Raw genomic sequence first — 23,225 nt, forward strand, 5'->3', positions numbered from 1 at the left:
CGATGTCCACCACCTCCTCCGCCCCAGCTCCGGCCGCTCCGGCCGCCATAAGCCTCACGGCCGCCAGCTTGCCTTGCTTGCAGGGAACAACAACACCTGCATCTTCTGCCGTTTGCATTCAGCTTCAGCACCAACACCTCAAACGGCAACACAGCTTCATAACCGGCGCTGGTGCTGGCGCCGTATCGGTGCATTGGTCTATTTATTACAAGTCTAAGCAAGAAAAGCCTTGATATCAAGATGAGCAACACAAAATCTGGGCTGCAGCTAGGAATGGGATTGCATCCTGGAATGGGCACACCCAGCTACTTATTCTATGGAGAGATCCCCATTTTACAACATATTTTTGTGCTTCTACTTACCGCTGTCAGCCTTGAAAATCGAGCTGTATTTTCACTTCGTCCTTGCAATAAATACTGGGAGAGTGAATCGCACTTGCAGTTCCCTCGATTCAGTCTAACTGTATTTCTATTTATGTACTGTACCATGAAGTAAGCCCTTCCAAGTTCAGTTTCTCAAATTGTCTAGCCGCAGTAGAGTTGGTGCCTATATATAACATGCCTGACAAAACATACAGTTGGACATGGTTTTGTTTTCTGAAGAACAAAGTTGAACGAAAACCGTTGCAACGGTATGCAGTGCATACTTTACAACTAGCAGAAATATGTCTATGAATTTGTCGCAGCTACAAATATCTCTATGAACAAGCATATGCTTCTACTCAATATACACAGAAATGTGTTTCTAGACTGGAAAGGAGTTTGAAAATTTACGTTTACAATTTCATTCCCACAGGCATAAGCATATCTGAGCCTTTATCAACTCCCATAAACCTCTCTTCTTAACCGGGCTACGGCTAACTGATCGTCGTGTTCGTTGCGTTCTATCCTCTAATTATTCAGACATTTTGCTTATTCTGTTGCAGTCAGTAGTCAGTACCTCATTGGTTGTTCAGAGTAATCTAAATGTATATCTGAACTTCTTCTTGTATGTTTTTTTTCTGAACTTTCTGGTGGTCGTTCTCAGCATTTCCATATCAGGGAGAAGGCGCGGAGCTTGCCGGATTTGCTGGCGGATCAAGCTCACCTGCTCACTGTTCAGGAGGAGGTTCTAGATTGTGGTCACCCTCCTCGACGACGATCAACGATGACGAGGAACTTGTGTCTGCTGCTATTAGGAAGGAGGTCTGGCTCTGCTTGCTGCTTTGCATGCTGTGTGCGTGCGCTATATCTTTGTTGAACTGTTGATGTTGCTGATGTTGAACTGTTGATATTTCTATAGAACAAACACTAAATTTAAAGAGCTCCTTCTGTATTACTTCTTGTTTTCGCTTTTGATTTTTCATCTCCCTCCCAATTGATGTAATTTAGTATGAACTACTCCCTCCACCCCAAAACTCTTGTCTTAGATTTGTTTAGATACGGATGTATCTAATACTAAAATGTGATTTGATACATCCGTATTTAGACAAATCTAAGACAAGAATTTTGGGACAGAGGGAGTACTACTGAAATTTGATCCCCCAAAAAAAGCACTGGACCAGCTTGTGACGTTGTCCAGACTAATGAACTCACCTCATCAAGTAATATTATACGTATATGTTATTACACTGCTATTGTACAATATACATCTTGCGTGTACGGGCTGCGAAGTTGCTGCTAACCGATCTCGAGTAAATCAGGGCGAAATTGCCGATGAGCATCATATCTTGAAAATTTGAAGTCCCAGCTCTCTAGTTAGTACTGATAATTTGAAGCACTTCATGGCTATGCATTTTGTATACCGAAGTTCCTAGCCTCATTTTGAGAACAATATTCCAGCAGCTGTTCTTGAGAAACAAACAAAAGCAGAGTATGAGGTGTAATAAACAGATCCAAATGCATAAGATTATGTATGCACAAGTCAAGGATGGATCCGGATGAACGTCGTATCTTGAGAAACTAAAATCTTGCATCTCTAGCTTAGATTGTACTTGTCACATCCCTAGCTTCTGGCATTGCACTAGTACTAGCCTTTGGTGATGCATCATGTTTACTTTTACAGAAAGTTGAAATGGGGATTGTCCAAACCCTAGCATTTTAAGAATTCACCAGGTTCACCTAAAATATTTTCAGTCAATCCAAGTGGCTTTCAAAAATGTTCATCATCTTCGGAAAAATGCTGGAAACAGTAACCAGAGATGATGCACATTTTTCCATGTCATTTTGGATCTTTGAACTAATATATATTGTATTTGAGTTGGAGCAAATATATGTTATATATATTTTTAATGCTTCAATAATTCTGATATTTTGTGAGGGGCTCTAGAATATTACTTTCAGTCCCTGCAAAAATTATTGGAAGAAACAAAAATGATTTAGTGTTTGAACTAAATCAAAACAGATTGAAACAAATAGAAAACAATGATTAAAAAATAAAACAGAGCAAAATAAAAAGGGAGAGGCCACCTGGGCCACTTACCTGGCCTTACCCGCGCAGCCACCAGAGCCGGCCCAGTTCCCCCAGCCGGCCCAGCCCACCTCCTCCTCCTTTGTCCTCTTCCTCCTCTGCCAGGAGGACGAGCAGAGGCGAGGCGTGGCGCGCGTCGACGCCGGCCACCTCCTGCTTCGCGCTGGAGGCCTCCCCCTTCGAGCCTATCCATGCGTGGAGACGCCACGCAGCCGCCCGGAGCCGTCCAGCCCTCCCTCTCTTCCCCTGGACCCCGTTCCCTCCTCTGCTTCCCTCCCGCGCACACCACCGAGCGGAGCTCGCCGTCTTCGTCGCCGTAACCATGGCCACCAGCCCTCCCTCGCCCATCCAGCGTGCTTGAGAGCTCCGTCACGACATCTTCGACCTCCCCACCAAGCCATGGAACTACGGACGCGCCACAACGTCGCCGGCATCGCCGTTTCCATCGCCGGCCGCCGAGGATCTTCATCGTCAATTCACCACCATCGTCGCGTCCCCGAGCCGGCTAACCACCCCTACGGCACCGCTGTGAGCTCCCACGCCTCCCCTCCCTCTTTTCCCCTTCGATTGCGCCCTGTAGCCTCGATTCCACCGGAGCCGCGAGCTCGGCTCCGCCGGCGATGTCGCCGCCGTCGTTGCAGGTCACCGAACTCGCGTCCGAGCACGACCTCGAGCTCGTGGATCTCCCAGGAGCCCGCCCAGCCTCTCAGCTCGCTCGCTCGCCAAGCGTAGCCCCGTGCCCGTGCTGGCCCGAACTCCGGTCGCCGCCGCGGGCCCCGTTCCGGTGAGCTCGAGCCACCCCAGCCCCTGCCGGTTGCACAGATGGATGCGGGCGACTCCCCGCTACGCGTAGAGCCCCTCAGTCGCCGATTTGGTCGCCGAAGGAGCGTTTCCGACGCCCTCCGCCGTTGCTGGCGTCGCCGGCGACAAGCCGCGGGTCAACTCCGGCGGGTTTGACCCGGGGTTTGACCCCCTGACGTGTGGGCCCAGGCGCCTGCTTAGTTAGTGCTAAGTTAGTTAGTGTTAACTAACTTAGTTAATTAGGTAGGCCACTGACATGCGGGCCCCGCCCGGCTAACTAAGTTAGTTAGGGCTAACTAACCTGGTTAGTTGACTGAGACACTGACGTGTGGACCCCACACGTCAGGTTTGACCTGGGGCGCTCGGTTGACCCTGCTGACGTCACTATTACGTCATGCTGACGCAGTATTTGTTCTGGAATTTAAATAAATCCTAAATGATTTATAAATATCAGAAAATGCCCTAAACTTCAATAATTCATAGAAAATTAACCGTAACTCCAAATTAAATAATTTATATATGAAAAATTATCAGAAAAATTCAAGGAATCCATCTGTACCATTTTCATGCATGTTAGAACAACTTATCACTACTGTTTAGAGCAAATGAAGTGAATGACATTTAAATAATCACATATGGAGTTTGAATTTGAATCTTGTATTCAAACCAACTTCATTTAATCTGTTGCTAGTCGCATTAGCCCAAAACACATTCATATTGCCATGTCATAGCATGCATCATATTGTGCATTGCATTGATTGTATTTCTTCTTTGTTGCCGGTATTTGTCCCCTCTCGATAGACGTGATACCGATGATGTGATCGTTGACACTGATGAAGACTCAATGTTATCTTCAGAAGTGCCAGGCAAGCAAAACCCCCTTGTTCATTCCGATACAATCCTACTCTCTCGCCCCTGCTCTCTTTTAATGCATTAGGACAACACCGATTTATCTGTTACTTGCTGCGGTAGCTGAACCCCTTTATCCTTTGCATGACCTGTCATTGCCACAGTAAATAGATGAAACCCACTAGCATGAGTAGGAGTTGTTTGAGCCCTGTTGTGCCTACTCATTCATGCTTGTTTGTCATGCCTGCTACTGCTTAGAGTTGAGTCAGGTCTGATTCATCGGGGATGAATCAGAGGCGTGTGAACATGTCCTACTGTGTGTGAGCTAAGTGTGTGAACACGATTTGGTAAAGGTAGCGGTGAGAGGCCATGTAGGAGTACATGGTGGGTTGTCTCATTGTAGCCGTCCTCAGGAACTGAGTTCTGTGTTTGTGATCCATGATTCAGTTACTACCATACATTGGGCCCTGAAATATGACCCCGCTCGACTTCTCATTCACCCTCGTCCTCTGTCCAGGAGTTGCAAGTAGTTTCTGGTGTTTGTAGTATGCTGGAGGCCGTGGACAGCGCTGACCGTAGGGGTGGGCTGTGATGCGGTAGGCACGTGGCCGGGTAAACCGGGCGCCCGTTTGGTGTCACGGAACCCTGTTCACATCGTTTGGGGCTGTGAGCGAAACTCCGGCCGGATCTCCTCATGGATGGAACCCGAATAGGCGATAAACCTGGACTAGAGACTTGAGTGTTTAGGTAGGTCGTGGTCTACACCCACGTCGGCTTTCGCTTGAAGTCTGCCGAGCACATGTCGTGTGCAGACGCTAAGTGGTGGAAACATGTATGAAGAAGTACACCCCTGCAGGGTTAACATCATCTATTCGAATAGCCGTGTCCGCGGAAAAGGACTTCTGGATTACTTATATCAGTTCATAGACAAGTGAAAGTGGATACTTTAAAATGCGCAAGATAAGCGTGAGTGCTATGGATGGCGTTCTCGTAGGGAGACGGGAGCGGATCCATAGTGGTGTATTGATATGGTGAATATGTGGACTCGTGTGCGCCACCTCAAAAGAGTCGCTTGCAGTCGTAGTTTAGGATAGCCACCGAGTCAAAGCTGGCTTGCTGCAGTCAAACCCTACCATCCCCTTTGTTGATAATGATGCATATGTAGATAGTTCTGATGTAAGTCTTGCTGGGTACATTTGTACTCACGTTTGCCTATTTTATGTTTTTGCAGAGAGACTTCGGTCTCGCTAGTAGTTTCACGTGGACTTCGACGTTTAGCTTGATACCTCAGCTACGATCTTGTGCCCTCGGCAGGATCTGGTAGATAGTCAGGCTTCTCAGCCTTTTCATTTATAGTTGTCTGTACTCAGACATGATAGCTTCCGCTTGTGCTTTGACTTGTATGCTCTGAGTGTTGGGTCACGAGACCCATGTTTGTAATATCTCGCTCCTCGGAGCCTATTGAATAAACTACTTGAGTAGTAGAGTCATTTTGTGATGCCATGTTGTATTGCACATATCGAGCATATTGTGTGTATGTTATTGAAATGCTTGGTATGTGTGGGATCTGACCATCTAGTTGTTTATCTTTAGTAGCCTCTCTTACCGGGAAATGTCTCCTAGTGTTTCCACTGAGCCATGGTAGCTTGCTACTGCTCCGGAACACTTAGGCTGGCCGGCATGTGTCCTTCTTCGTTCCTGTGTCTGTCCCTTCGGGGAAATGTCACGCTTTGAGTACCGGAGTCCTGTTAGCCCGCTACAGCCCGGTTTACCGGAGTCCTGCTAGCCCAGTGCTACAGCCCGGACCCACTTGCTGATGACCGACACGTTCGAAGCTGGGTCATGGATGCCTGTCCCTGTAAGTCTGTGCCACTTTGGGTTTACGACTAGTCATGTCAGCCCGGGCTCCTTATCATATGGATGCTAGCGACACTATCATATACGTGAGCCAAAAGGCGCAAACGGTCCCGGGCAAAGGTAAGGCGACACCCGTGGGGATACCGTGCGTGAGGCCGCAAAGTGATATGAGGTGTTACCGGCTAGATCGATGTGACATCGAGTCGGGGTCCTGACAGCGTTGGTATCAGAGCTTGACTGCCTGTAGGATTACCAAGCCAAACTGGTCGAAGTTGAGTTTAGAAATTCTTTAGTTATATAAGGGAATTGATTGTGGGATGGAACGTAAGGCTCTTTTTACTCCTTATACCTTATGCCCTTCTGATCTGAGTCATCATCTTATCTTCTACGGGGATTAAGAACTAGGATATCTCTTCTTTCTATCAGGATCACGTGTTACTAATCCGTAGACTTATAAGATTGTTGATTCAAGCCTCAGTTCAGCTCCTACTACTTCCGTATGTTAACTGTTGATCTCGAAACCTTGATATTGTGCTTCTGAGTGGTTATGCCACCATTTTTGTGAATGTCTCAAATCTTTTCTGAGCATTTACAGCCGTTATGCTGTCCGAGTCATCCCAGGTTTCCAAACAGTCTGATGCATTTGCAAATCCCTTCCTCCTGTTTCCGATGTGCCTTTGGTCAGATTAATCACACAAATTGTTGAGTTGAGGTACTCTACCGCCTCAACCTTTATGTTAGAGTTATTACTATGACCCTAGGTGTCTCAGGGGATCATCTAGTAGTCTAGCCATGTTTTGTGTCCCAGTGTGATGATTCTGGCTTTTATTCTCGAAAGCATCCCGTGATGCCACTTAGTAGTAGGTATTCTACTCCTTGGGCTTTGAACCCGAGGTTCACTCCACTTACTTCATGTTGATAGTGTTTGCTAGTTCCTTAGGCTATTAATAACCTTTACGATAGTCCTCGAGATCCGTGGTATTTCCTTCTTCCAAATACTATGAACCGCTTATGGCAGATGTTTATTGGATCAAAAAAATCACAATTAGAGTACTCTTGAGGAGTTCTCCATTCATAAATCGTGACTCTGCCAGTTCTACCTTTCTGCATGGGTTATCCGGAAGAAATATGTTGAACTTGGTTCGACATACTAATCTATGCATCCACAACTCAGAAAGTTATATGTTCCTTTGAGTTGTTCTCTTTAGTTGCATTCTGACCCTCGTCTATCAATTGATATCAAGAGTATGCATGCATTCGTTTATCGATGCCTATTACTCTTGTGATCCGTCAAGCCATTCTATTGCAGAATGACTAGGAGAAACAAACTCCAGTACCTCATCCATATCTAGGATTGGGTCAAAGTAGTTGTATTCCGCAGATCAAATGCCAATCCAGCTTTTGGTTCTGCTCTACCTTGGAGTATTACATATTTTATATCGAGATTATTATAGGAATTGCACACCATCCCATGAACTCTTGGTACAGTGATACTTCTTGCCATCACTGTTCATTCCTCGGCCCTCGTGTTGATGCAACCGGAATACCGACAAATGAATTGTGATGTGTGAAATCAATACTGCTAGCAACTCTGTTGCTTGGTAGTTAAAGGATAATAATTTCATTCTTAGTATGTTGGTTTTCGAATCATCATTCTAAGGTTGATCATGCTACCTAGTCCTTGTTCTCAGTGCCCTCCTCGATCGATGGGTTAGGATTATTTCAAATTCTTGCTCTATTGATCATATCGTCTTGCCCTGAAAAGCAAGATTGTTCTCGAGCTTAGTAACATACCGGTGGCTCGTGATTTTCTGAATATCTTCTCAGAAGTATTACCAGGTTGTCACCTGACCGCTATGTTGAGCTCGTGATCAAGTTGGTTTCTTGTGAACCACCTTCTCTCCAAGAATCGGTGTTAGATATCCCTGAGCTAGTTGGTTAAGCTAAACAATAACTTGGAGGGTTGGAAGATAAAAGCTTGTCTGACTTAGTTCGTTCCAAAGGGATATTCTTGTGTAGTGTGTGTTGAAGAAAGATGATATCTTCATCGATTGGTCCCTGTGATCAGTTGCTGGACCTATTGTCTTATCAATCCTTTGATTTGAGTGTGGGCTATCGTCAAATCAAATCAGTACCAACGATGCTCGTAATGTTGTCTTACTCGTGGTTGATCCCTCGAGCATACACCCCTACATCTTTGGTCTGACCAATGCTATCACTTGTTCACTTAACTATGGAATTCCTTTTAAAAGGAAACCCGGATGAATTGTTGTTGAGCCCATTGACAACATCCTTATTCCCTCCATGATTTTGTTGAACATTAAGTTAGTGTTGGAAACTTTTGAAAGCATTTCTTCATGCTAGTTCATGGAGCAAATGTTCGGATGTAAGAAGTGACTTCCTCCAGTCCATGTGCATTTGATGCAAGTTGCCGCCGTGGATTCGAGAAAGTCAATGTTGTTTCCTTTGGAATCATCCCAAGTCAGTCATGCATACGTGCGAAGTATTCTGTGGTCTGGAGATTTGCAACCTCCATTCTATATGTATATCCTAGCACACCAAGCCACTGATTGAGTTGTTCAAAGATAAAGGAGTCTGTCCAAGGTGAACTCTTTGGATTTCCACGCGTGGAGACTTCGATGTCCTTAATGATGGTTTCCCCTCCTGAACTCGGTAGTGTTTTATTATAAGACTACCACGTGGTCATGTTTGTCTGGGACAGCGTGTTCACATGTTGTAGCAGAACCAGCTCATGTTTTGGAGCTTACTATCGTAGCTCACTCCCCGAGAATCCCGCAACATTATCTCGTCGATTTGCGTTGCAAACTTTCATTTTTCTTTCTAGACTTGATGAGTCTGGGATATCCTGACACCAACCAGATCTGAATCTCAGGCAGATATGATGGTTTGGAACATTTCCCAAGAACTATAATATTGGTCCCTCGATAACCGGTAAAGTGGATGTCGAGGCCAGCACCACCCAGCCGAGAGACCTATTATTGTAGTATCTTGATTAAAGAAGTTGGCCACCTCCCTATAAGGATTTCGTAGGGTTTACCTCCCTAGTTGTTCCTTATGGATTCTTGTGTTCCCGAAGTCCGACCTTTTACTTGATGTTCTAGATATCAAACCATATCTATGAATGGGTTACACTAGCACATCAAGGAGAACATTAGAAGCGGAGTGCTAAATGTCTCTCGGTCGATCATCCAGATTTTATTTCCTTGGCCCCGCCAAGGGTGAAATCTGAGAAGGTGTTATCTTCCTTTGCATCTGCATCCTCCATCACCATTCATCATGGTAGTAAGTTGTGTTATCGGACCCTTGACACGGATGTTGGTAAAACCTTGATGATTATGGAATTGCTCAAGTTCTTGAGAGCACGCACAAGCGTTAGGTGTTATCGCCGGCACTAACCGGGATTGCTCCTAGTCCCTTCGGTTATGCTATAACCACTCCAACAGTGAATTCACTCCTTATTGTTGGGTTCTTCCCCAGTTACCAGAATCATTCCCAGCATTTGCATTTTGTTCCCAGCTTGCACCGCCAATGTGCCATCCTACCATGGGTCTCTTCCACCTCCGGTGATAAGCAAATTCATCCATTACGTTGTCTTCAACAAGGTAATCCACATCATCCAAGTCCGAGTATGCCATTCTACAGACCCCCTCCAAACGATCGTTGTGAATTGCCTTATGCTGGTATGAAGAGTTTCAATGATCTCTGAATCAAAAGTAATTCTTTTTGCCACTTAAGGTAATACTCTACGATCACCTTCCTCCAGGATGTTTCGTCGTGGTATCATGGCAACTCAACTCTTCGCTACGTTGGCAATCGTTTACCACCTTCTTAAGCGTGGAATCGTTGTCTACCTAGTGAACCTTCGTCATCTGCTCCACTCCATTTCTTCAAATCTGTGCTTCGTCTCCCAGCTCAAGAGATGTTGCTATGTCTCATTCCGTGAGTTGTTCGATCTTCGAGAAGATCGACCCTTCTAGAGTCTCTTTCCCTCCAGGTCATGTTGGCAGGATTTCTCAGAGCAAGACGACAAGACAAAGATGGTGATCGAATCAACGTTTCTATGAAGTGCAACCTGGATCGTGAAGATTATACTAGTTGCGTTTACCTTTCACCTTACCCTACGCTTGAATCTCGAGACGAGATTCTTGTTTAGTGGGGGTGAGTTGTCACATCCCTAGCTTCTGGCATTGCACTAGTACTAGCCTTTGGTGATGCATCATGTTTACTTTTACAGAAAGTTGAAATGGGGATTGTCCAAACCCTAGCATTTTAAGAATTCACCAGGTTCACCTAAAATATTTTCAGTCAATCCAAGTGGCTTTCAAAAATGTTCATCATCTTTGGAAAAATGCTGGAAACAGTAACCAGAGATGATGCACATTTTTCCATGTCATTTTGGATCTTTGAACTAATATATATTGTATTTGAGTTGGAGCAAATATATGTTATATATATTTTTAATGCTTCAATAATTCTGATATTTTGTGAGGGGCTCTAGAATATTACTTTCAGTCCCTGCAAAAATTATTGGAAGAAACAAAAATGATTTAGTGTTTGAACTAAATCAAAACAGATTGAAACAAATAGAAAACAATGATTAAAAAATAAAACAGAGCAAAATAAAAAGGGAGAGGCCACCTGGGCCACTTACCTGGCCTTACCCGCGCAGCCACCAGAGCCGGCCCAGTTCCCCCAGCCGGCCCAGCCCACCTCCTCCTCCTTTGTCCTCTTCCTCCTCTGCCAGGAGGACGAGCAGAGGCGAGGCGTGGCGCGCGTCGACGCCGGCCACCTCCTGCTTCGCGCTGGAGGCCTCCCCCTTCGAGCCTATCCATGCGTGGAGACGCCACGCAGCCGCCCGGAGCCGTCCAGCCCTCCCTCTCTTCCCCTGGACCCCGTTCCCTCCTCTGCTTCCCTCCCGCGCACACCACCGAGCGGAGCTCGCCGTCTTCGTCGCCGTAACCATGGCCACCAGCCCTCCCTCGCCCATCCAGCGTGCTTGAGAGCTCCGTCACGACATCTTCGACCTCCCCACCAAGCCATGGAACTACGGACGCGCCACAACGTCGCCGGCATCGCCGTTTCCATCGCCGGCCGCCGAGGATCTTCATCGTCAATTCACCACCATCGTCGCGTCCCCGAGCCGGCTAACCACCCCTACGGCACCGCTGTGAGCTCCCACGCCTCCCCTCCCTCTTTTCCCCTTCGATTGCGCCCTGTAGCCTCGATTCCACCGGAGCCGCGAGCTCGGCTCCGCCGGCGATGTCGCCGCCGTCGTTGCAGGTCACCGAACTCGCGTCCGAGCACGACCTCGAGCTCGTGGATCTCCCAGGAGCCCGCCCAGCCTCTCAGCTCGCTCGCTCGCCAAGCGTAGCCCCGTGCCCGTGCTGGCCCGAACTCCGGTCGCCGCCGCGGGCCCCGTTCCGGTGAGCTCGAGCCACCCCAGCCCCTGCCGGTTGCACAGATGGATGCGGGCGACTCCCCGCTACGCGTAGAGCCCCTCAGTCGCCGATTTGGTCGCCGAAGGAGCGTTTCCGACGCCCTCCGCCGTTGCTGGCGTCGCCGGCGACAAGCCGCGGGTCAACTCCGGCGGGTTTGACCCGGGGTTTGACCCCCTGACGTGTGGGCCCAGGCGCCTGCTTAGTTAGTGCTAAGTTAGTTAGTGTTAACTAACTTAGTTAATTAGGTAGGCCACTGACATGCGGGCCCCGCCCGGCTAACTAAGTTAGTTAGGGCTAACTAACCTGGTTAGTTGACTGAGACACTGACGTGTGGACCCCACACGTCAGGTTTGACCTGGGGCGCTCGGTTGACCCTGCTGACGTCACTATTACGTCATGCTGACGCAGTATTTGTTCTGGAATTTAAATAAATCCTAAATGATTTATAAATATCAGAAAATGCCCTAAACTTCAATAATTCATAGAAAATTAACCGTAACTCCAAATTAAATAATTTATATATGAAAAATTATCAGAAAAATTCAAGGAATCCATCTGTACCATTTTCATGCATGTTAGAACAACTTATCACTACTGTTTAGAGCAAATGAAGTGAATGACATTTAAATAATCACATATGGAGTTTGAATTTGAATCTTGTATTCAAACCAACTTCATTTAATCTGTTGCTAGTCGCATTAGCCCAAAACACATTCATATTGCCATGTCATAGCATGCATCATATTGTGCATTGCATTGATTGTATTTCTTCTTTGTTGCCGGTATTTGTCCCCTCTCGATAGACGTGATACCGATGATGTGATCGTTGACACTGATGAAGACTCAATGTTATCTTCAGAAGTGCCAGGCAAGCAAAACCCCCTTGTTCATTCCGATACAATCCTACTCTCTCGCCCCTGCTCTCTTTTAATGCATTAGGACAACACCGATTTATCTGTTACTTGCTGCGGTAGCTGAACCCCTTTATCCTTTGCATGACCTGTCATTGCCACAGTAAATAGATGAAACCCACTAGCATGAGTAGGAGTTGTTTGAGCCCTGTTGTGCCTACTCATTCATGCTTGTTTGTCATGCCTGCTACTGCTTAGAGTTGAGTCAGGTCTGATTCATCGGGGATGAATCAGAGGCGTGTGAACATGTCCTACTGTGTGTGAGCTAAGTGTGTGAACACGATTTGGTAAAGGTAGCGGTGAGAGGCCATGTAGGAGTACATGGTGGGTTGTCTCATTGTAGCCGTCCTCAGGAACTGAGTTCTGTGTTTGTGATCCATGATTCAGTTACTACCATACATTGGGCCCTGAAATATGACCCCGCTCGACTTCTCATTCACCCTCGTCCTCTGTCCAGGAGTTGCAAGTAGTTTCTGGTGTTTGTAGTATGCTGGAGGCCGTGGACAGCGCTGACCGTAGGGGTGGGCTGTGATGCGGTAGGCACGTGGCCGGGTAAACCGGGCGCCCGTTTGGTGTCACGGAACCCTGTTCACATCGTTTGGGGCTGTGAGCGAAACTCCGGCCGGATCTCCTCATGGATGGAACCCGAATAGGCGATAAACCTGGACTAGAGACTTGAGTGTTTAGGTAGGTCGTGGTCTACACCCACGTCGGCTTTCGCTTGAAGTCTGCCGAGCACATGTCGTGTGCAGACGCTAAGTGGTGGAAACATGTATGAAGAAGTACACCCCTGCAGGGTTAACATCATCTATTCGAATAGCCGTGTCCGCGGAAAAGGACTTCTGGATTACTTATATCAGTTCATAGACAAGTGAAAGTGGATACTTTAAAATGCGCAAGATAAGCGTGAGTGCTATGGATGGCGTTCTCGTAGGGAGACGGGAGCGGATCCATAGTGGTGTATTGATATGGTGAATATGTGGACTCGTGTGCGCCACCTCAAAAGAGTCGCTTGCAAGTCGTAGTTTAGGATAGCCACCGAGTCAAAGCTGGCTTGCTGCAGTCAAACCCTACCATCCCCTTTGTTGATAATGATGCATATGTAGATAGTTCTGATGTAAGTCTTGCTGGGTACATTTGTACTCACGTTTGCCTATTTTATGTTTTTGCAGAGAGACTTCGGTCTCGCTAGTAGTTTCACGTGGACTTCGACGTTTAGCTTGATACCTCAGCTACGATCTTGTGCCCTCGGCAGGATCTGGTAGATAGTCAGGCTTCTCAGCCTTTTCATTTATAGTTGTCTGTACTCAGACATGATAGCTTCCGCTTGTGCTTTGACTTGTATGCTCTGAGTGTTGGGTCACGAGACCCATGTTTGTAATATCTCGCTCCTCGGAGCCTATTGAATAAACTACTTGAGTAGTAGAGTCATTTTGTGATGCCATGTTGTATTGCACATATCGAGCATATTGTGTGTATGTTATTGAAATGCTTGGTATGTGTGGGATCTGACCATCTAGTTGTTTATCTTTAGTAGCCTCTCTTACCGGGAAATGTCTCCTAGTGTTTCCACTGAGCCATGGTAGCTTGCTACTGCTCCGGAACACTTAGGCTGGCCGGCATGTGTCCTTCTTCGTTCCTGTGTCTGTCCCTTCGGGGAAATGTCACGCTTTGAGTACCGGAGTCATGTTAGCCCGCTACAGCCCGGTTTACCGGAGTCCTGCTAGCCCAGTGCTACAGCCCGGACCCACTTGCTGATGACCGACACGTTCGAAGCTGGGTCATGGATGTCTGTCCCTGTAAGTCTGTGCCACTTTGGGTTTACGACTAGTCATGTCAGCCCGGGCTCCTTATCATATGGATGCTAGCGACACTATCATATACGTGAGCCAAAAGGCGCAAACGGTCCCGGGCAAAGGTAAGGCGACACCCGTGGGGATACCGTGCGTGAGGCCGCAAAGTGATATGAGGTGTTACCGGCTAGATCGATGTGACATCGAGTCGGGGTCCTGACAGTACTGAAAATTAAAAATTAGAAAATCGATCAAAAGGCGCACGCCCCGCCCCGCCCCGCCCCGCTCCATTTTCATTGAGAATGAAACGCATAGTAACAGGCGTCAAAAGGCTCCAGGTAGATACATATCGCTGCTAAGGCAGCCAAGGAAACACTGCAAGAAACTGAAGAAAATAACAGAGCAGCCTAATTCTTCAGTGAACAAGTTCTTTTCTTCCCAGCAGCAGGTTAACATTGGGGCTTCCAGATGTGCCAGAGAACCTGTAAACCAGACCACATGCATCGCCCAAAGAAAAAATGTCATTCCTGTGTTTCCACCATTGCAGCGGCAACCATGTTGATCACAGCATTTTTCCTCTTGCTAATCTACAGGCAAGCTACATCTTCAAAATCAGCACCTATGTCCCTTTGCACAATCTGGGATAACCCCCTTCATAAAAAATTTGATGCAGAGTATTAAGGGGAAATCAACAGCTTCATAAATCCTTCATAAATAACATTGCCGATATATGCAGCAGACAGAACACTAACTCTAAATGGCAGTGGTACTCTGTTTATACAGCTCCATAGATAAAACTGGGAAACTCTGCAACAGAATTTCAACAAAAAACTGACACTGCCCAGGGCAAGAATACCGCCATGCTTGCTGGAAAAGAAATACAATGACATGACCTTAGGTAAAAGGAGGTGGCTACAAGTACTTATTATTCAAACAAGATCTTTTTCTGGGAGCAGAATGTTGATAGCCAATAGAAGCGCTTATTACGGATCTCGCAGTTCAGCATGGCAACAACTTCTCGTGTGCGTCTCGCAGGAGAATAGCTCCACCCCAAGTGATCTCGCTTTCCGGTCTCTGTGTCCTGGAAGAATTCTGCAAACAATTCCACGAGCTTAATTCTTTTTGCAAAAAATAAGAAGACCAATCAAAGGTTCCGGCAGCGTCGGCATATTTCTACATCACAAACCTCTGGAATAACTTCGATATTGGTATTCTCGCCCTGAGATTCTGTTTATAGCTCTCTAATCTCTACGGATGGCGCATTTCCATGTCTTTGGTTTGAGCAGGATAGGGATAGGCCTTGGCTTATCTGCACAGGTTGATAATGCAAAAAATTACACTCAAGGAACATCAATAAATTAAGAAATGACGAATTCAGGTTTAAAGAACATTTACTTTGCTTCATTTTTCTGTCAATACTACTAATGATGTTATTATAGTTATCCAACTAGCACAATAGCTCACTAGTAAGGAGTAACAAAGAAATTGCTGCATGCTTACTTCCATAATAATGAGCATCTACATGTTCCTCCTGGATGGTGCCCAGCCGTTGCTGCAGGCTTCTAGGGAGCGTCTTTATAACAGTGCAGTTCATAATGTAGAGACATTGGAGATATGAGTATGCTTGTGGCCAATCCGGTAGGGATAACAGGTTATTGCAACTCCAAAGATAGAGGCACTCCAATAATGGAAGCTCTCCTGAGCTAGATTCAAGAGATGTCAACCCACTGCAACTATCAATGTCTAGAGCCTTCAGGGACGAGGGAAGATGGAGGACCCCTGTTAAGCCATGACACTCGACTAATTTCAATTTTTCCAAATTCTCTGCCCAACGTCCAGATGATGATGGTGATGATGATGATGATGACACCTCTGTTATACTAGATGGCCCTTGATGAATCGACGATGCTGACTGTCCCTGCAGCAGCCTCCTGCCGGATATAGACTCAAGCTTCTTGCAATAAAGAATTTCCATTACCCTGAGAGATGCAGGGACATTGAAGACCTCAACCAAACTTTCACATTTCCTTATCACTAGTAACTCTAGATGTGGAAGGAGCTGACTCTTTTCTGATGATGTTGATGGCTCGGTAGAAGCTTGTGCATATCCAGTCAGATTCTCACATTGATGAATCACAAGCTTCCTCAAGGATACCAGTCCTTCAAACTCTTTTTCTGGCCAGTGGATGAGCGCATGGCACCTCCAAACTGACAAATCTTGCAGGTGTACGAAACATGAACACAGCTCTGTTATACCTGGCTTAAAGTTTTGTAGCACCAAAACTGTCAGAGGAAAATCATGATCATTCCTTTTTTCCCTGCCATCCAGAACTTCCCTCAAACCATGCTCAGCCGCCGCCGAGGTTGTTTCTGTACTGTCCACAAGGCTATGCAGTTCAACATTGGTCAATGAAGTCATATGCCTGGCTACCCACTGAAACAACTGTACATCACGTCCTTCCATCTTTAATACACTGAGCTTTGGTGATTCAACTCTAGTTGTCAACTCTGGACATCTCTCAATACGAGTGATCTGGAGATTTGGGAAGGTCGGTTGCCCTGGCAATGTTGTCAACTTTTCACACTGACTAATGCACAACTTCTCAAGCAGAGGAAACATCACCACTTCTCCTTGCGTTCCATTATCTATTTCCCACCATCTCTCAAAGCAGACAAGCTCCTGCAATGTAAGCTCCTTCAGATTTGGAAATGCAAAGGATGTGTTAATGTCACCACTAAAGAACCATTGCAGTTTGTTACAATGAGAAATATGGATCACAACAATGTTTTGCAACATAGCTGTCCATGTTGGAAAGGTGGTGCCTCCATAGGTGTGTATCCTTATAGCATGCAGCCCATCATGAGGTTTAAGTTCCTCGAGCACTTTTGCATCATCCCGACTGCTAGATTCATCAACAACGTCATCCGACCCAACAGTCCATTTTAATGTCAGTTCTGTTACTTCCTTCTTCATCACGAGGTTTGCAGCTTTTGCAGCTTCTTCAGTCACGTTCTCTAGATGATGCAACTCTAGTTGACCACCGAGGTTTAAATTCCCAAGCTCTCCAACATTGCTGCAATTAGAGCCACTACCTGCTACAAAACATGTAAGTGTCTGTAGGGATGTGAGTTTTCCTAGGTCTCTAGGCATGCCTTTCAGCTCTGGACAACCATGAGTGTAAAGGTGGCGGAGGGCAGCCATATACTTCATTTGCCTTGGAAGTTCACAAAGAGATACACAGCCAGAGAGGTTCAACGTTTGCAGGTTGTATAGAATGCTCATATCTTCAGGAAGTGTTTTTATTAAACTTCTTGAGAGATCTAGGTACCTCAGGTGATGCAGATGTTTTGGTTTCAGCGGAAATGATCCCAATAAACGGAGCTGTAATGCTTGCAAGGAGCTGTATTTTGCCAAATGATGCAATGATCTGCTCATAAAGCTATCACACAGAAGTGTTTGGATGGCTGGAGAACTGTTCTTGAGAGAACTATTCAATTTTCTTCCTGGTTCCCTGCATGACAAAAATAAATGCCGAGCCGTGTCTGGAAGCCACTCACTCTGACTTGGTTCCTCAGTTGAGACAACATATCCAATCTTGCCTGGGTCCTCAGTTGCCAAGGCACATTCCTTCTCCATTACAGACAGTGCAACATCATGCATAAGATCATGGATTTTACATGTAGTTCTGACATAACACGCCCCGTCCTGTTCAATTTCACCGATTGTGGTCTGGACTTGTTTCACATCCTGAAAGAATGACCTTGAGACTAGTTCATTGAAAATCTGCTTGCCAATGTTTTCAAGACGAACTTGCTTTTCTTGGATAATAAAGCCATGTGCAATCCATAGTTGGATCAGCTTGTCCACATTAATCTCGTAATCTTTGGGAAATATAGCACAAAATGCAAAGCATTGCTTCATTTGTGGCGGCAAGTCATTGTAACTGAGCTTGAGTATCGGTAAGATTCCAGACTCCACGGTGCAAATGTTGCTTCTGCTTGATACATCTTTCCATTCTTCTTCACTGGTCTTGTTACGCAGTACAGAGCCCAGAGCCATTGCAGCTAAAGGAGAGCCAGCACATCGCTCCACAATCTCATCAACCATATTCATCAACACGGCTGGCCTTTCTTCTCCCTTCTTCAAACAACTGAACGACATTGTCTCGATAATTTCCTTTATGTATTGTCCATCCAAAGCTCCGAGATTATAAGCTTCAACAGTACCCACTATTTCCGCAACTCCTTTATCACGAGTTGTTGTCAGGACCACACTCCCCATGCCACCACGTTCAAGGCAGGCCTTGAGCTGCTCCCATTTATGAACCTCTCGTGTCCAGACATCATCCAATACAAGGAGGTACCTTTGCCCGCTCAATACATTCTGAAGGCCATCCAGCGGTGTTTTCGTCCTCATGGAAGTAGCTGCTTCTGTACCATCTTTCTCGAGTGCTGCTTCAACTATACTTTTAGCCAGAGAATCCACATCAAAGTTGTCAGAGACACACACCCATAGCAGCAAATTGAAATGCTTCTGAATTTCAGTGTCATTGTAGACAAGTTGAGCTAGCGTGGTCTTTCCCAGACCACCCATTCCAACGATGGGAACAACAGTGAGATCTGCATTGTTAGCTTGACCAACCAGTATATCAACAAGCTTCTCCTTATCTTTTGCTCTCGATCTGCTGGTGATTTTCTCTGGATCAAAGATATCATGATCCTTCTGTCGCCACTGGCTGTATGCCTGCAGTGGTTGCTGATGCTCAAAACGGAAATCCTTCATTTCAGCCACAAGGACCTCAATGGTCCGCACGATTTTGCGGAGCTTTCTTCCCATCCTGTTACGGAATATGAAGCGGTTGTGGGTGGGAAAGAGCTTTACCACACTGAAGCCAAGCTCCTTGTAGTGTCCCTCCTTTTTAGCCTTGCGACGAAGCGCCTCGTACTTGAACTCGTCGAAGACCTCATTCGCCTGGTAAGTCACCTTCTTGATGGCCTGGAGCCAGGCCGCCGCCCCTTCCCTGTGGGCCGCCGCCTGCTCAGCATCGGCGATGACGTCGAGGATGGCGGGCAGCCTGCGCTTGAGGATCTCATGCTGCTCCTCCATGCCCTTCATCACCTTGTACTTGTCGAGGAGGTAGCTGGACGCCTTCTCCAGCACGATCTTGACCAGCGGCCCGACCACGATGTTGACCACCACCGTCGCCGCCATTGGAGCGCCTCGCAAGATGGAGAGGAGAACAATGGTGTGAGCAAAAATGTGTTTGTTTGCTTGTGAGGAGCATGGAAGGAAACAATGCCCAGTATATGTGGGAGCAAATAAGCGAGCAATTTTTTCCCTTAACCTGTGGCTTCAGCGCTGTTCATCTTGTGAGCAGAGGTACCGAAGTGCAGAGAGCATGCAGAGGTGGGCACCGGCAATGATGGCCTCAGCTGAGCAAGACGGTGGGGCTTCTTGAATGGGCTTCTCCACGGATCGGATGCGCATAGGACGAAGTGTTCTTCCCCAAATCTGACCACCACTGTCTCCGCCATTATTAGAACTTTGCAGAGTACGCCCTGCTCTAGGACCAATCTGGCGCATACGACGAATCTAGCAGCTTTGTTTCAAACGCAATAATGGCCTGGGCTGGGCAGGATGTGCTTGATTGCTCGTGAGGAAAATGGAAGCAAGAAGACGCTTACTGTTCTTGACTTCCGGCGAGACGCACGCACATGTGGATCTGGATGCGCTTTGTCTCCAGGATGCTCGCCACGGCCTCCTCCCCTTGGCGCTCCGCCGCCGGCCTCGAAAAGTCCCAGCTTGGTCTCTCGATCCCCCACCCCGACGGCCGCCGGGATCCGGCGCGAGAGCGCTTCAGCGATGTACGGTACAGGAAGAGGAGGAGGAGGAGCATGGTCTTTTGCGGTGCTCTTTTGAAGCAAGGAAACACGGCGGCGGCGGCGGATTCCGGCCGGCGTCCTGTGGGATTGGGGGATCGACCATTGTAGACGACGAGGAGGCAGTGTCTTTTTTTTTCCTTTTTTTTTAGACAATTCCCCTTCTTCTTTTTTTTTTTTTGTTTTTTTTAGACAATCCCCTTCTTCTTCTTTCAAGGGGAACGAGAAGGAAAAATGTGCCGGCCCACCACTAGGCCCAGGTCCATCACTCCCTTTTCTCTCCTTTTCCTATCTCATCATCAAAATAAGTTTTTTTCTTTGTCTGAAAAAAATTCAAAATGAGCTTTCTAAAAAAATCTTCAAATAGGAGGACTACTCCTTCCGTCCCATGCTATAAGACATTTTTGCAAGCTAACATAGCTTGCAAAAACATCTTACATTGTTGGACGGAGGGAGTAATATTTTTTCTGCCGGTGCAACACACGGGCATATGTGCTAGTGAAATATAAATACTGCTCCCTTTGTCCCAAATTAGTTGATTCGGATTTGTCTACATACGGGACAAAGGTTGTACTAGTATAGAAATTACAGGTTGACACAACTATAATTGGTGGAGAAGGTGATGCCTGAGCAAAATAGATCTCCAAGGGAACAACTGAGCAATGACGTTCCAGTGAAAAGAATTCTCGCCAAAAAAAAAGGACATAAAAATGACCACACGCTATCCATTACAGTATTTAGCAAGTGTAGAAAATCAAATGGCAGCTTTTCTGGCGATAGGAATGAAATTTCCTCTCTATTTTTAAGATACAGTGGCACAAATCATAGTACATTATAATTTGCAAGGGTGTACTACTGGTACAACACAGAACAGTCCAAATGATTTTTAGAATACAAAATTTCACAATTCAAAACATAAAGTAGTCCGTACAGGTTAACAGCAAAGACCATGAGCTGCAGGTTACCATTTACATGCACACATAATCACAAAACAACAGGTTTCTGATTGATTCGAAGCACGTAATGAGTGGAAGTTTGGGTTCAATCAACAGCTTCAGATGTGTATGATGGTCATGAAATAACAGCTTATGCATGCGCACACATTGTTGAGGAAATCGTTAACTGGTAGTTGCTCGGTTTGCTGCTGAGTATTAGATTAATAGGCTAATCGGCAAGTTAATCGGCATCCTAGAAAAGAATAGCGACAAACAGACAGACAAACATACCAAAAAAAGTTGTTACCCTTCTGGGTATACCAAAGAAAATGCTGAAAGAAAATATTGACAAAGAAAAACTGACGGTGCCAGGAAGAGAATGCCGTCGTGCCAGTTGAGAAAAAAAAAATACAATGAAAACCCATTGTAGATGACGAGGAGGCAATGTCTTTTTTTCTTCTACTTCAACTAGGTGGAATTATCCAGGCCCACTAGGCATAGGTCCATGCTCTCCTTTTTTTCACGGGAGAATCCAAGGGTGCTCCTATATTTGCCAACTATAGGCATAGGCGTTATGCGAGACCAGTGGTTCCTCTCGCGTCGAGCTTTTCCTCTCTCTGGTCATTACTGGGCCAGCTCGTTATCGTTCTTAAAATAAATAATCACAGGAAAAAGGGAGGGTGTGGGATTTAATCCCTCGATCACCTCGTTACTTCATTACTCTTCTAGCCAGTAAGTCGTCGCTCTTTTCATGTTTCAATTGAAGGGAGCGAACTACTTGAAGTAAATAAAATCGGATTTGCACTAGCTTTTTAGGTTTTTGTGTTTTTTTTTCATGTTTTCATCGGTTTTTCTTCCTTTCTTTCTCCCTTTTACTGTTTTTTTTCTTTTCTCCCTTTCTTGGTTTTCATTTATTTTTCTTTTTTTCTGCGTTTCTTCTTTCTTTCTTCATTCGATTATTTGGTTTTTTTATTTCCTTTTTTCTTTTGGTTTATTTTGTTTATTTTTCTGTTTTCATTTTTTTCGTTATCTTTGTTTCTTATGTTTTAATTCCTACATTTTTTGTATATGTCAACAATAATATTCTAATATATGTTTAACGTTTTTATATTATAGATTTGACATTTATTTAATACATGGTCAACATTTTATATAATTTTTAAACATTTTTCAAATGCTTGATTAACATTTTCTAAACGCAACATTAAGAATTTTTTTTACACATGGTCAAATAAATTCTATACACAGTAAATATTTTTCCAAATGCTTGACCAATATTTTAGAAATATTTTCTCAACATTTTTTTTCAAATGCTCGATTAGCATTTTTTATATACATGATAAAAAAACTCATCATTTTTTAATAGATGTCACATTTTTCAAATGCGTGATCGCCATTTTTCAAATACTTAATCAAAAATTTTCAAATGCTTGATTAACATGTTTATATACATGATAAAAAAAATTCATCATTTTTTCAAAAACACTGTCAACATTTTTTCTATACACATTTTCAAATGCTTGATCCTCATTTTCCAAATACTTATTCAAAATTTGTGCAAATGCTTGATTAACATGTTTATGTAGATGATCAAAAAACTCATCATTTTTTAATACCCGGTCAATATTTTTCTACACATTTCAAAAAAATTTAAATGCTTGACATTTTTCAAATACTTATTCAGCATTTTTCAAATGCTTGCTTAACAAGTTTATATGCGTGATCAAAAAATTCATATTTTTTCTAATACATGGTCAACATTTTTTCTATAAAACTTTAATAAAGTTTTGAATGCTTTATCAACATTTTTCAAATATTTGTTCAAAAAATAATAATTCTTGAATAACATTTTTTTAATACATGATGAAATTTTTTAGACGCTTTTTATACATTTTTCGTATATGTCACTAACATTTTTCGTATACGTCATTAAGAAAAAAGTTCATCAATTTGTAAACAAATCATGAGTTTGGAAAAAAGTATTTCATCATTTTTGAAAGAAAATCTTCTACTTGAGGAAAAAGTTTGCTAAATTTCAAAAATAAAGATAAAAGGCCAGAAAAGAGAGAGAAAAAGAAAAGGAAATGAAGAAAGAAGAAATTACGAGAAAACATGTATGTATTCACAAAGTACGTCGATCTTTGAACTAGCACGTCACTGGTTCGCTAGCCTGCCCGCTTTTTTGTAGTTTAGAAAACAGGAAAGAAATGAAATGGGTCAGCCCAACATGACGAGGGGGTGTGTGCCCTTTGAAGAATAACGAATGAACAGGCACAGAGGGCGCCATTTAGG

At 45.0% G+C, this 23,225-nt stretch overlaps 1 protein-coding gene across 3 annotated transcripts; it reads right to left on the reverse strand.

Annotated features, from left to right (window-relative positions):
* Positions 1-14,818: 14,818 nt before the first annotated feature.
* LOC123156147 (putative disease resistance protein RGA4) lies at positions 14,819-20,155 on the reverse strand. Of its 3 annotated transcripts, none has more exons than XM_044574322.1 (4): positions 19,804-20,155; positions 15,619-19,630; positions 15,305-15,427; positions 14,819-15,210 (listed from the first exon to the last, which is right to left on the reverse strand). In XM_044574322.1, exons 2-3 carry the CDS (start codon positions 19,328-19,330, stop codon positions 15,360-15,362), a joined length of 3,780 nt encoding a protein of 1,259 aa, XP_044430257.1. In that variant the 5' UTR covers positions 19,331-19,630; positions 19,804-20,155; the 3' UTR covers positions 14,819-15,210; positions 15,305-15,359. The 3 variants fall into 3 exon arrangements, with proteins under 3 accessions (XP_044430257.1, XP_044430255.1, XP_044430256.1); XM_044574320.1 differs by having other exon boundaries at positions 15,619-19,640; XM_044574321.1 differs by having other exon boundaries at positions 15,619-19,693.
* Positions 20,156-23,225: the final 3,070 nt, after the last annotated feature.

This window comes from Triticum aestivum, chromosome 7B (genome assembly GCF_018294505.1).
Source record: "Triticum aestivum cultivar Chinese Spring chromosome 7B, IWGSC CS RefSeq v2.1, whole genome shotgun sequence".
In the NCBI taxonomy this organism is placed as follows: domain Eukaryota; kingdom Viridiplantae; phylum Streptophyta; class Magnoliopsida; order Poales; family Poaceae; genus Triticum; species Triticum aestivum.

What these genes read in the sequence shown, in the direction of transcription:
- LOC123156147 (XM_044574322.1), bottom strand. Translation starts at nt 19,330, where the DNA reads ATGGCGGCGACGGTGGTGGTCAACATCGTGGTCGGGCCGCTGGTCAAG. An exon ending in AGATGCTCATTATTATGGAA is followed by an intron (nt 15,428 to 15,618) that starts GTAAGCATGCAG and finishes CAACCTGTGCAG; the next exon opens with ATAAGCCAAGGCCTATCCCT.